At 35.9% G+C, this 12854-nt stretch overlaps 1 protein-coding gene across 2 annotated transcripts in view; it reads left to right on the top strand.

Annotated features, from left to right (window-relative positions):
• CRPPA (CDP-L-ribitol pyrophosphorylase A) overlaps window positions 1-12854 on the top strand; it is a 107861-nt gene that overhangs the window by 29606 nt on the left and 65401 nt on the right. For both annotated transcript variants that reach the window (XM_059844089.1, XM_059844099.1), the window contains one exon: window positions 9908-10012. In XM_059844089.1, coding sequence (XP_059700072.1) covers window positions 9908-10012 — 105 coding nt within the window. The remainder of the gene's footprint in view (window positions 1-9907; window positions 10013-12854) is intronic.

Raw genomic sequence — 12854 nt, 5'->3', positions numbered from 1 at the left:
CTTGTTGTGTCATGTCATGTGTTCTGTACAAAATAACGCACCCACAGTACATAAAGGCTGAAATACTCAAAGCATTGAACACTTGAAATGTGTCTGCTAAAGCCAGAAAGGTAACAGGAACATTTAAAAAGCTTTACCCTTTCATGATCTGGAAGAGAAATGACCAAAAATAGAAGCAGAAGAGGAGTGGGGTAGGTGGGAGATTCTGACCAGCTTCTATGTCAGATATGCGAACAAACAGCCCTGCTAAGATGATACAATGGTTAAGGAGTTATCAGCATGGATGTGGGGAATTGCAGAGAGTTGCTCACCAATGCCACCACTCCAGGGAAGCCAAGAACCTTGTGAGAGGGAATAGCTAGCAACAGCTGAAAAAAGAGCAGGATGCTATTAGAATGCTATTGTGCAAGAATCCTTCATATGTGAGTGGTATGGCAAAGTCTGATCACTAATTCAAAATTAAGGGATAGCTTTTTAAGAATCTTATTTAAAAATACACATTTTTTTCTGCTGATCATTTATACATTATCTTACAATTTTCCTCAAGGTCTGCTATACCTGTGGAAATTTATTGCAAGAATTACACATTTCTGGGGAGGGTGGGGTGTTTGTGTTACATATATAGTTAGTTTAATCATCCGTTGATAGTAGACCTTTTGCAGAGCATGAAAGTTTATATTTAGCTAATCAGAACAATGAAGCTGAACTAAAAAAAAAAAAATAGGAACAGGAAGCAGAACTACTCATTGAAGGAGAATGAGCTTCAACATGTTTAGAGACATTTCTCTGATTTCTGATATTTCCTTACAGATCAGTGTGATCTTAGGGATTCTATCTAATCTGTGTAGAAAATATGTAGAGATTAGTACTTTTTGGGACTACACAAAATTAGTGCATCTGTTCATAGCCAACATTAACCACTCTTTGAATAGTAAGCAATTACATTTACTTATGGGCCATTACAACATCTGCCTGCATAGGAGAGAACAGCTATATATAAACATAGTAATGACAAGATACAAAACAATAGTGTGTCAGAGAGAATCATTCACATACTTTGATGCTCAATTCTGGGAGGCAGATGTTCTTCCACTCCCCCCAAAAAAATCATTGCAAGATGTCCATGGATTGGGTGGAGATGGGGAAAAGAGATAGTCTGCAAACTGTCCAACCTGGTCATTAGTGGAAGAAAATGAAATCCTAAAATGGTTCTCCTCTAACAAACCCCTAGATATGTTCAGGGAAGAACAGTCTTGCCAGACTAAGAAAGGAAGTTGGCTATTGTTAGGGCCATTGTAAAAGTATTTGCTCATGTATTGTCTTTTCTGTATGTAAATAATAGGGAGTGTATTCCATGTGGATTTTGTAAACTTCTAAAGTACTTTTTGAAAGGGCACAACATTACTGGCATTCTTTTTCAAACATGTGTGAAGCATTTTAGTATCCTCTGTAGCAGGGAAGTGAAGTCAGCTGTAGCAGTTTAGCAATATTTTGGCATAGGTCAGGCAAAGTCCTTCGAGGCAAAATGTCTAGACTGATTTGGGGATTTTTCTGTGGCTTCATTCTTTGTTAAAAACATCAATGTCTGTCAAATTATTATTGCCAGGAGCAAGAAGCGATTAGATGAACGGTAGTAGACAAATTGTCGACTAAAACATTGGCAACTTTGGGAGAAAGGGTCAGATTCAGAAAAAGGACTGAAGGATCAAGATGTAAGTGAGACAAAATTTGGGCATTTAATTCTAGTGCTGGAATCCTGAAAAAGCCACTGCTCATCCGCTTGCCAAGACTAAAGATATCTGAATCTTCAAGGCACCTCAACCTTTATTTTTATCATTCACCAAACATGAAACTTTGTGTCTATCAAGGCATGTAAGTTGTCACCAAGGTTTACCAACTTAATATTTTATCTCCTGTAAGCATTCAGTTGGGGTTCATTTTTTTGTCTGATTCTCTTCCTTCCTGAGTTAGTGGTATGGGCCAGAGCTGTTCATTTTTGTAGTGTAAAAGCTCTGAAAAAGAGATCACCATTGTTTGAAACATATTGCAAATAGTGCATAGAATATATATGTTTTATTTCTGTATGCTCTGTGTGTGTATGTGTGTGTAGGTTCACTTCCTTTTCCACATCCCCAGGCTCTGGTTACCCACTTTACTTTTATAGTTTATGGTTATATGTTCAGGTCTTACAAATATATGCCATGTAACACCGTTATTGTATTTGTCCTAATTCTGCATTCCAGTTTGTGTCTATAGGTATTCTTCCTTCTCATTAAAGGTATTCTGAAATACTGAATCAAGAAGTGATTTGTGAATTAGGCAAGAGCTGGCTAGACTAATAGTAATCTTGTAGTATGGTTTGTATGAAGACAGTACTACAAACCAATGTTCTTTGTATGGAGCCTTAAAGGCTTACTTCCATCTGCCTGTATAACAGGTAATTACAGTTTTAGTGTAACTACCTACTTGGTTGGTCCAAGTAAGCTGGATACTCAGCTGAATAGTTTTTTTGAATTCCTAGCCCTAGTTTTAATTATTGGTGTACTACTTGTATGAAGATGGCAAATATCTGTGAATTTTCCAATGTACAATCTAAGCATAGGAAATAATCTAACAAAAAGGAAGCATTTCTGGTTTTTCATAGGTCATAAGAATTTTAGATATATTGGTTTGACAAGGAAAACTGTGTAGTTCTAAATGTTAGGTAATCTATTTCTTCTTACATGAAAAATTTCACATTATCAACAGCACCCTTTCATTGTTGTGGTCCATTTCAGCTTTGATTTTATGACTTATTTTAGTCACATTTAAAAAAATTTATTTGGAACTTCAATAGAACCTGAGTTCTGTTCCATGTAATGCACACTGAAAGCTGGTAATTTTTTTTCTTGTTTTGATGCAAAATTGCTATGGCACTAGTTTTTTAATAAGGCAGCTTTGAGGGGGTTCTGCCTTTCGCCGTCCATTGTCAGGCTGATGCATGCAGACTGTTGTTCAACTACAGGGCTGTCAGCCTCACCTAAATGAATATCCTCATTTGTATAGTCTGCAGCTTGTAGCTCTGAGATATTTTCCAAAGAGATATGCTATTCCATTTAGCATCTTTTTTACCTGACAACTTTACCCTGAAGAGCAGGGAGGAATAAATAATTTTTCCTATCCTTAAAGCCTACCCAATTCTAAAGAATACTTTTCAGGGTAAATATGCTAAAAGAAATTTTGTTAGTAATGCTTTCTTTTATTCAAAAAGTGAAGCTAGATTGGTGGTCTGGAGAAAACTATGCTAGTTTAGATAGCTCTGTACTTGATTAGTTCTTTGGCACAATGGTAGAGCCAGGATATTGTCTGAATCCCCACCTTGCCCTAATTAAATTCTGCCACAAGAATGTTTGGAGAGATTCTAATGCCTTGAACAAGGAAAAAAAAAGGGTTTTTGCTAATGGGATAATTACTTCCATTTTATGTCACTCCTTGTCCTGTAGGATCTCAAAGAACTTTGCAAATTCACATATTAGCTCTTGGAACTGTTTGCTGCAGTGGTGCAAAGCTTCCACTCCATGGGTGAAATTTGGCATCTCTGTGGCAGTGAAAAGACATTTGTCTTCAGATATATTTTGGAAGGTGTATGTTAAGAAGACACAATGCAAATATTCAAGTTGGAAGTTAGATTGGATGATGAGAATACTGTTGTCTTACTGGCTTTACCCTGGTAAGTGTCCTGTATCCATGAGAATCACCTGTTTGGCACAGGCTCAGAAAATGCTGAATACTGAGTGAGGATCCTGGTACCCCATGTATGGGAGACCACCCACCTAAATTGTCATCTGCTGCTTGTTCTGAGAGTAACAAAGAAGACAAGGTAGTGAAGCTAGAGGTTTTAATCTCTTGTTATTGATGGTTTGGTGTATTGAAAAGCAAGGAAAAGGACTATTTATGATCCTGCATAATTCAAGAGGTGATTTTTCTGGTGTAAGTTGTTCCAAGAACAATCTTATCTGTTAAAAATTTAAAATTTAAAAATGCATTTTAGCTTGGCCTAAATTTGGCTCACCTTTGCTTCCAACCTCAATTAAATTATCTGTTGGTTTCTTAATTTTATAATGTGATGTATTTACAAATCTCTTTACTGGGAGAACGTGAACAATTACGTCTTCAAATATTCTTAGAATAACCTAAATAATCTCTATTTTCTACATGAGGGCAAGATTTTTCTTGTCTTTGTCTTGTCCAAATAATTATTTCCCAAGTATTTTTCCAATTTATGAGATAATTTAAAAAGTAAACAATGAGTCCTAACACAGTGTTTTGACTACTACTCTTGTCACATAGATTATTGCCATTTTCTTATTTCTTCATGTTGTAACTAAAACATGGGTGTATATATTTAGTGTACTTGGAAGCAGCATAAGTACCAAAATATTGCAATGAGCAGTCAGGAAGTGTTCAGGGGTTAAATGGCAGATTGCCAAGAAATCATGGCATGTATGGAAAAGGCACTTGCAGTTACTGCACTGGAAGATTTTGGGATATAGATACAGATCTTACAAAAAAAGGCTTCCTTAATTCTGTTAGGGAGTAAATTGCTGCATCTTTGTTCTCCTCACTACTACTGCATCTGGATGTTTGTCACAACAGTTTTAATAATTAGCTACAGTAAAAATTGTTTCAGAGATTAGATAATCTGGTTTACGCTGGTCTCAGTGTTTTCTCATTCACGTTTCCTCCTTCTGTATGCTGCTTCTGCTGTCTCTCATTTAGCTGTGGCATATTGATGTAGGCTGAGTGCTTGCTGCAAATCCACTGTTGGATTCAGCAATTTTTGGTTTCAATGGTAATGAGCATGGCAAAACATCTTTATAAAATATTATAAAAATAGGACATTTCAGGTTCAGTGAGAGCTTGTGTCTACTTCTTTTCTTAACTCAGTAAAATGTTCCTGATGATGAATGTTCATGATGTATTCTGGCATTTCAGCAGTGGAAACTTGGTTTTCCAGGATCTGGAAAAATCCTAAAGCTCTGCTATTGTTGATTAGTTATGCATTTTAAGGGCAAGTGTTCTGATATTGTTACTGATTGGATTTACATGGGAGAATAAAATGGAGATGCTGCTGACAGTGGAAAAAGTGCTAAAGATTACACAGTCAAGGGTTAGGGAAGTGAAAACACTGGCTCTACACAGGCTTTAAAGATACCTGTGTAAAGGAGCATATCTGAATTTCTTCTTTCAGTTCGTGCATAAAAGAATATTGTTTTGTATCATTATAAACTAAGGAATTACAAAAATATAAGAAAATAACAGTCCTGTATTGAACCTTTTTTAAAACTGTGCTGGTTCTGTTGTATGGTTGGCAGTTTCCTTACAAAGATACAGTAAATTAGTGTTCAAAGTATTGTATTGGAACAAGTAAGCATATGGACTATTACTAAATATTACTAATTACTAAATGCTCCTTTTTGTAACCTCTTATTCTATGTTTACACCTTGCATTTTAGGAAGTAGTGGTATTTTTCAAAATGTTTTCAAACAAATTTGAGGGGAAGAGGAAGAAGACTTTGTGTAATGCTAAAATCTGTATCTTGTTCCACTCGTAGCACTTTATTCAAACATCCATTCTTGGAAAACAAACAAAAAACTGCCCACAAAAAAGTGTCTCCAAAACTACCTATTAGAATGCCTTTGAATATTCAACAGTACAAAAGCATTTTTAAGTAACATATTTCCTTCTGTGTCATTTAAAGAGCTAAACTATTATGTTTTCTTTCTTCTGTGGAAATGTTTTGGGCCAATATTTCTAGCTGTTTCCATAATTTCAAATCTGTGGTCTGAAACTTAAACTATGTCTATTGTTTCACAAAGCTATGTGTGCATGTCAAGTTCAGTTAACTGTACACTGTCAAACTTATGTTAAAAAGGCTTTCAGTAAGAAAGAGACTTTAGAAAGAGTAAGAGTTTTAAACAGATTTTTGTATTGTTAATTGAATCTAGATGTACACTGAATTACATACAGAAGACTTAGAATGAGACCGGTTGTATACCTGGGTCAGTAAGAATTTTCTTCATAAATATTCAAGATTTCTTGTAGAATCATAGAATATCTTGAGTTGGAAAGGACCATAAGGATCGCTGAATCTAACTCCTGGCCCTGCAGAGGGCATCCCCAGTAATCCCACCATCTAAGAGGGTTGTTGAAATGTTTCTTGAACTCTGCCAGGCTTGGTGTTGGATCACTTCCTTGGGGAGCTTGCTCCTCCCTCTGGCTGAGGAACCACTTCCTTCTATCCAAGCTAAACCTGCACTGATACAGCTTCAGGCCATTCCCTCGGGTCTTGTCACTGATCACCACTGAGAAGAGATCAGTGCCTGCCCCTCTGCTTCCTCATATAAGGAAGTTGAAACTGCAATGAAATCTCCCTTCAATCTCCTCTTCTCCAGGCTGAACAGACCAAGTGATATCAGCCCCTCCTCATACAGCTTTCCCTCAGGCCCTTCAGGATCTTTTTTGCCCTCCTTTGGACATCCTTTCATAGTTTGGTGTCTTTTTGATATTGAGGTGCCCTAACACTGCCCCCAGCCCTCGAGGTGAGGCTGCCCAGGTGCAGAGCAGAGTGGGACAATCCCTGCCCTTGGCTGGCTGGTGATGCTGTGCCTGATGCAGGACTTTTTTTATAGGGGCTCTCTAATAATACCTAATTTGTTAACTGAATTTCTTAGGGCAGTATAGAAGCTTTTGAATTCTGCACTTTAAATACGGATTTAAAATTTCACATGTAAAGATGTTTAGCATGAGATGGTGTATAAACAGCTGGCCTTGTGCTGCTACTTCATTTCATTGTTCTCCTCTGACATCAGTGTATCAGACTTGGAGAACAGTACACTCTGACAATATGTTTAGGTTGAAACAATTACAGATAATTAGAGTGGTAAATGTCATTATATACAAGTGTTAGTGAAATATGTTTTTAATTATTACTTTGCTTTGTGTCATATTTCATCCCTTGAAGCAAGAAATACTCTCAAGATGCCTTAGTCCATTTATGGAAGTTCTCCACTCCCTACTAATTATCTGTGATTAATACTTTGCTAAAAAGTTGGAATTGCTTAGTTTTGTCCTAGTTGCATTAATTACCCATATATTTAAAAATGTTGTATTTCAAGTAAAGTCTTTCACAGCTGAATTTATTTCTGAAATTTTCTCTTCCATTCTGAAGCAAAAATAAAAATACATGGGTTTTTTTAATCTGTTTGTGGTTCACATTAGTGGAAAATTTTTTGTGATCTACCAGAAAATTTTCCTTTAAAACAAAAAGAAAGAAGGAAACATTTTGGTAATAAATATTTGGAATTGAAAGTTACTAGGCCATTTCTGGTTTTACTGGCACTTTATCTCTGTACTTCTTGACTTGAGGAATCACTGCATTTTTATGTAGTTTGGAGATAGAATTCCCTATTCCTTTGTCTTCTTTATTGACCTTTTTTGTATCCTGTTTATTTAAATTTCTGCTTAATATAAAAATGTTCCAAAGCAGTTTTTTGAAATCCTTTCCTTTTTAAGTTACTCTAGGTTCTTGTGTCCATTTTGTTTTGTAACTCAAGCTAAAAACTGTAAAGAACAATAACATTTAAAGTACCTTTCTAAGTTGGCTGGCAAACTAAAATGTCAGAATTCACTGATTTAAATAATATTAAAGTGATAGCTATGTTTTTTTCTAGGATGTCTGTGTGTATGAGTATTGCAATTCAGATGTTTAATGCCAATGAATTCCTTGAATTTCACTAATACATTATAAAGCAAGAATAGAAGCTAAATATTTTCTTCATCTGTTTTAATAAACATCTTCAGGAACATAATAAAAAGAATGACAGGTTGTATTGCAGTGCTCTCTTTTGGTTCTTTAATCCACTGAAATTTTTATGTTCTTGACAATTTTGGTTTCTCGAATCCTGAAATTAATGAGCACAGTATCTTTGAAACATGAATTTGTAGACACGTGGTTAAATTTGACACAGTGGAATTGTTTGTAAAGGAAAGCTTATGTATTGCAGAGCTAATTCTCATTCTATAGGCACTTCACTGGCATCTTGTTTGAGGTTGATTGAGGTGATAGCAACCTAAGTGCATTAATAAGATGTTTCACAGAAGCTTTCACTGAAAACTCTTGAAGGAAATTTAAAGATTTGGGATAAGAGAAAGGACTTACTAGAGTAAGTAAGCTACCAGTAGAGTAATCTACTAGAGTAGATTGTTTGTTAGAAGATAAGAAGCAAGGTCAAATGCATGACCAGTTTTCATTGTAGTAAATCACCACTGGAGTTTCATGATGGTCTGTACTGAGAACTCTGCAGTTATTTTGTTCATAAACAATTTGAAACAGGAAGTGGAGGTGTGCCTTTTTTTCTGCATAGTAGTGATGAGGGCTAACTGAGAAGGTTGGTAGAAGTATATTATGGTAAAATTCATAGGTAAGTGTAGATAAATGGAGGGCAAAAGGGTTGATCAAAGTTTTAAAGTAGTTTCCACACATGAAATGACTGAATAGATATTGATCTTTTTATCTGTGGAAAGATGTGAGAAAGAAGAGATGTGGTGGAATATTTTGAAGAGTTGAGAAGGTGGTTTTTCTGTCAGAATAACAGAGCATGTGATGAAAAGAGTGATGAATGAGATACTCCCTGCTGCAATTGCTAAAAAATACTGCTATTCAAAAAATAATTGGGTAAATTTAGTTTTCCTGTAATTCACTGAGTGCTGTTAAGGCAGTTGCTTCTGGTTCAGTGTGTCCCTCAGGGACTTTTTATTACAGGGATTTCTGAAGCCAGAATAATAGCTTTATATGAGGAAAAGGGAGCATTCTGGGAAAGTAAGAACATAATATTGCCTTTTTCATTCTTACTTATTGTTGACAACTCTAAAATAGAGACTGGATAGTGGGCTAGCCAGCCTGTGATCTTCTCAAATGTCTCAGTTTTTTAAATAAAAGATGTTATCTTAAGTTATCCTTGTTACATGGAATTTGTGTTTCTGGATGGACTGCTAATTTAGCAAAATGAAAATAGAGTAGAACTTTCTTATCCTAGGCTAATTCATCTTGAGGTAGTCCTGACTGATAAGGTCCCAGTTCCTGCTTTTCTACTTATGTTTTGGCTCAGAATATTCTTCTCCCTTCTCAGTTTTTCCTTAGTGAGGTTCTTATAATCAGTATCAATAGGAAGCCAAACTGCTTGGGAAGGGTGTGTCAAGAGAATAATATATTATCTAGATGACTAAAAGCTAGATAAACTTTGTTTGGTCTAGGTTTTTTTGTTGTTTTTTTTTTTTTTTTTTTTAATCAGTAAGACTCATGTAGCAGCATGGGACTGCTATTTTCTGTGCAGATAACTGGAGAAAAAGATAGAAGGAATCACATGAAGAATATGGAGGTTCTTAGTTACTAAGTTACCATCCCTTTTTTGATGCTGCAGTAACCAAGACAGCACTTGAAGAGTCGTGTTTCTATATCCATGAAGTTGTACCCATATTCTAAAGGTTTGTCACTGGAAGGTCAGTGGTGTCTTTTAGTGAGGCCTCTCTCAACTCCATCAAGAAATTTTTTATACATGTAGCTTCTCATTCATTTATTTAACCATGTAAATGTTTAGCAGGGTACTTGCAGCACCTAACTGAATTAATCTGTGCTTATAAAGTGTTTATTTACTTCTGTAGGACTTTGCTGAATAGCCACAATTTGGCATAAGCTTCTTGGAATGGTTTTATTTCTGATCCATGCTGAACCTATGTGCCTAATACAGATGTATTACTGTGAATAGGATGTTGAGATGTAAGGTTTCATTAATAAAAGAAAATGTGTTATTGCTTAGAAGTATCTAAGACTAATTTAGTATATTTTTTCTTTTTAAATTACTACAGTGTACCGACTATGACCTGGATTATGGAACTGAATGTTTGCATCTGGCTCTGAAATACTGCAAAACAAGTGCCAAACTTGTTGAAGGAACAGCTGACCTCTGGAAGGTAAAGACAATAACTATAACTGTATAAATACTGTATGTGTGTGTATGTATATATATCTCTCTATATATCTATCTATCTATATCTATCTATATCTATCTATATCTATCTATATCTATATCTATATCTATATCTATATCTATATCTATATCTATATCTATATCTATCTATATCTATATCTATATCTATCTATCTATATCTATCTATATATATATAATTAATAAAGTTTGCATATTACCATAAAAATTCTGATGTGTTTTCAATTGTTATTTAAGCTTTTCTGTTTCATTTCTCAGAATTGGTTTTGTCTGGGCTCTTTTTAGAGCTCATTATTGTAGAGAGGATTGGGCAGGTGTTACTTGAGAAAATCAACAAAGACAGCATTTTCCTGTAAAGAGGAAAAACATCTAGGTATTTGAATGACTTGAGAATTTGTAAAACTATAAATCTGTAATCTCCAAAACTAAGAATTTTCTTTTATGATAGGAGCTTCCTCATGCTATGTCTATATATTTTGTCTATTTTCCTCTACTTTTCCTGTGAAGACATCACTTTTTTATTCTCATGCCAAATACCTGGCTATCAACAATTTTGTTTTTACAGTGGTTCATTAAATTCAGTAACACTGTAATATTTAAGACCTCTTCAAAAAATATTTTAAATTTTCTTAAACACAATGTACCTTGTCTGGTAATCTGGTAGGTTCCTGATGAATGACAAAGCAGCTGTGTGTACAGATGCCAAAGCATATGTCCCTTCTACTTCAGAGTATTGCATATCATTGATTTGGATGGTGGGACATTATTCATTTTTAGTAGCTGTTGCATCAAGCAGTTTTAAACTTTTTTATATTTTATTTTATTTATTTTATTTTATTCATTACCACATTGAAGGAGCTGGAAGCAGCTCAAATCACTGCATCTGTCTTTGACAGTAAATTTCTTCCAATGAGACATTATTTCTAAAAGTATAACCATAAATCTTCAAATCTTTCATAAAAAGAAAAGCAATTTCCTGAATCTGCAGTGCTAGTTTCCTGTGCAATTTAGCAGCAAAATTTACTTGTGCATTGGTTGCATACAGAACTTCTTTTGATATCTTGTTGGGGATATATAGTCTTCTGAAACAGCATATGGTCTGTTTTCCTATTTAGTCTTCTGAGGGACAGATTATGTCATGCATATTTACATTACACAATTTTTTGGATGGTTTTATTGTGCTCATTGCAAATCATGGTACTTATGTGAAGGGTAGCAAAATACACCACTAATGCTCATTTAGCTCTTTAGAGTGTTCATCTGGTTCTTTGTTATCTGTAGATACTACTGGTGTCCAGCAGATAAATGTAGCTTAGAATGACAGAATCATTTAAAGTCTGAATGAAATGGGTAGATGTCATCTGGTCCTACACCTTGCTGAAAGTGGGGCCAGGTTAGTTACGTTAGGCAGTGCAGGGCCTTGTCCAGCTAAGTTTTTAATATCTCCAAAAAGGGAGATTTCACAGGCTCTCTGGGAAAGACAATTCTAATGAGAATCACCTTGTATGGGGACTTTTTTCATAATATTTCCTCAACATTTCCCTTAATCCCTCTTGTACTGGGAAAGGAAGAAAGGTTAACAGAAAGCTCTGCAAGAATAGTCAAATTTATTTAAAATTAACCCATTAATTAACCCTTCCTCACCTCCCATCTTCTGTAATTTGGGCTGAACAAGCAAAGTTCTCTCACACCATCTGAACAGCCCTCTACTGGCTTCCTCCTGTTCCTCTTTGTGCTCTACTGGGGAGCCCAAAGCTAAAAACAGTACTCTGGAGTGTTCTCTGAAGGGCCAAATACAGGGCAATAATCCCTATATTACCTGTAATAAGTACTCCTTCTGTGCTGATACAGCCCTGTTGGATTCCTTTTCTCCACTGGTCCCCACTGCTGACTCATGCTCAGCTTGTCTAGGTCATTCTCTCTAAAGCTGTTTTCTGTATTTCAGCATCAGCATGGACTGCTGCTGCCCAGGGTAGTTCTGTCCAGTTGCAGGATTCTGTGTGTATGTTATAGACCACAAAGTGTCTCTCAGCACTTTTATCCAGGCTTTCAGGATCCTTCTGAGTTACTGTTGGACCCTTGAGCATATTGAATGAATACTTGTTCATTTGTTATCATCTACTAGTTTTCTGAGGGTGTTTCTCCTTTCTCAGGTTGTTAATAAAGATATTAGCATTGTGCCCAGTATCAGGCCCATAAGGAATAGTCCCTAGTTTCATTTGGACTTGAACTTGTGCACATCTCTGTTATAAAAGGGGCTTGTTGAAGTGTCAGTGTCACCTCCAACACTGTTTATGAAAAAGTTAAACATCCTGATGCTGTAAACTTTATAGCATGTGGGATCCATTGCAGTAGCACTGGACTTTAAAGAGGCCTGTAAACATTTGGAAAATGATAACATGTGGGAAGGGAGGTCCTCTCCCTATGCAGGAAAGAGCAACAGAGACATTGTGTGATAAGCTGACTGCAACCCCCATTTCCCATCCCCATGTGCCACTGGAGGGGAGGAAATGGGGAAAATCGGGAGTAAAGTTGAGCCTGGGAAAAAGGGAAGGGTGGTGTGAAGAAGTTTTAATATCTGGTTTTATTTCTCATTATCCTATTCTGATTTGATTGGTAATAAATCAAACTAAATTAAAATAATTTCCCTGAGTTGAGTCTGATTTGTATGATCTCTGCCTGCCAGCATCTTGTCCCATGAGCCTTTTGTTATATTTTCTCTCCCCTATCCACTTGAAGAGGGGAATGACTGAGCAGTTTTGGTGGGCACTTGCTATTCATCCAAGGTCACCCCAGCACAATCTCAG

The sequence above is a fragment of the Haemorhous mexicanus genome, chromosome 1 (assembly GCF_027477595.1).
Source record: "Haemorhous mexicanus isolate bHaeMex1 chromosome 1, bHaeMex1.pri, whole genome shotgun sequence".
Classification (NCBI taxonomy): domain Eukaryota; kingdom Metazoa; phylum Chordata; class Aves; order Passeriformes; family Fringillidae; genus Haemorhous; species Haemorhous mexicanus.
The sequence above is the reverse complement of the archived record's forward strand: the minus strand, read 5'-3'. Positions and strand labels throughout refer to the sequence as shown.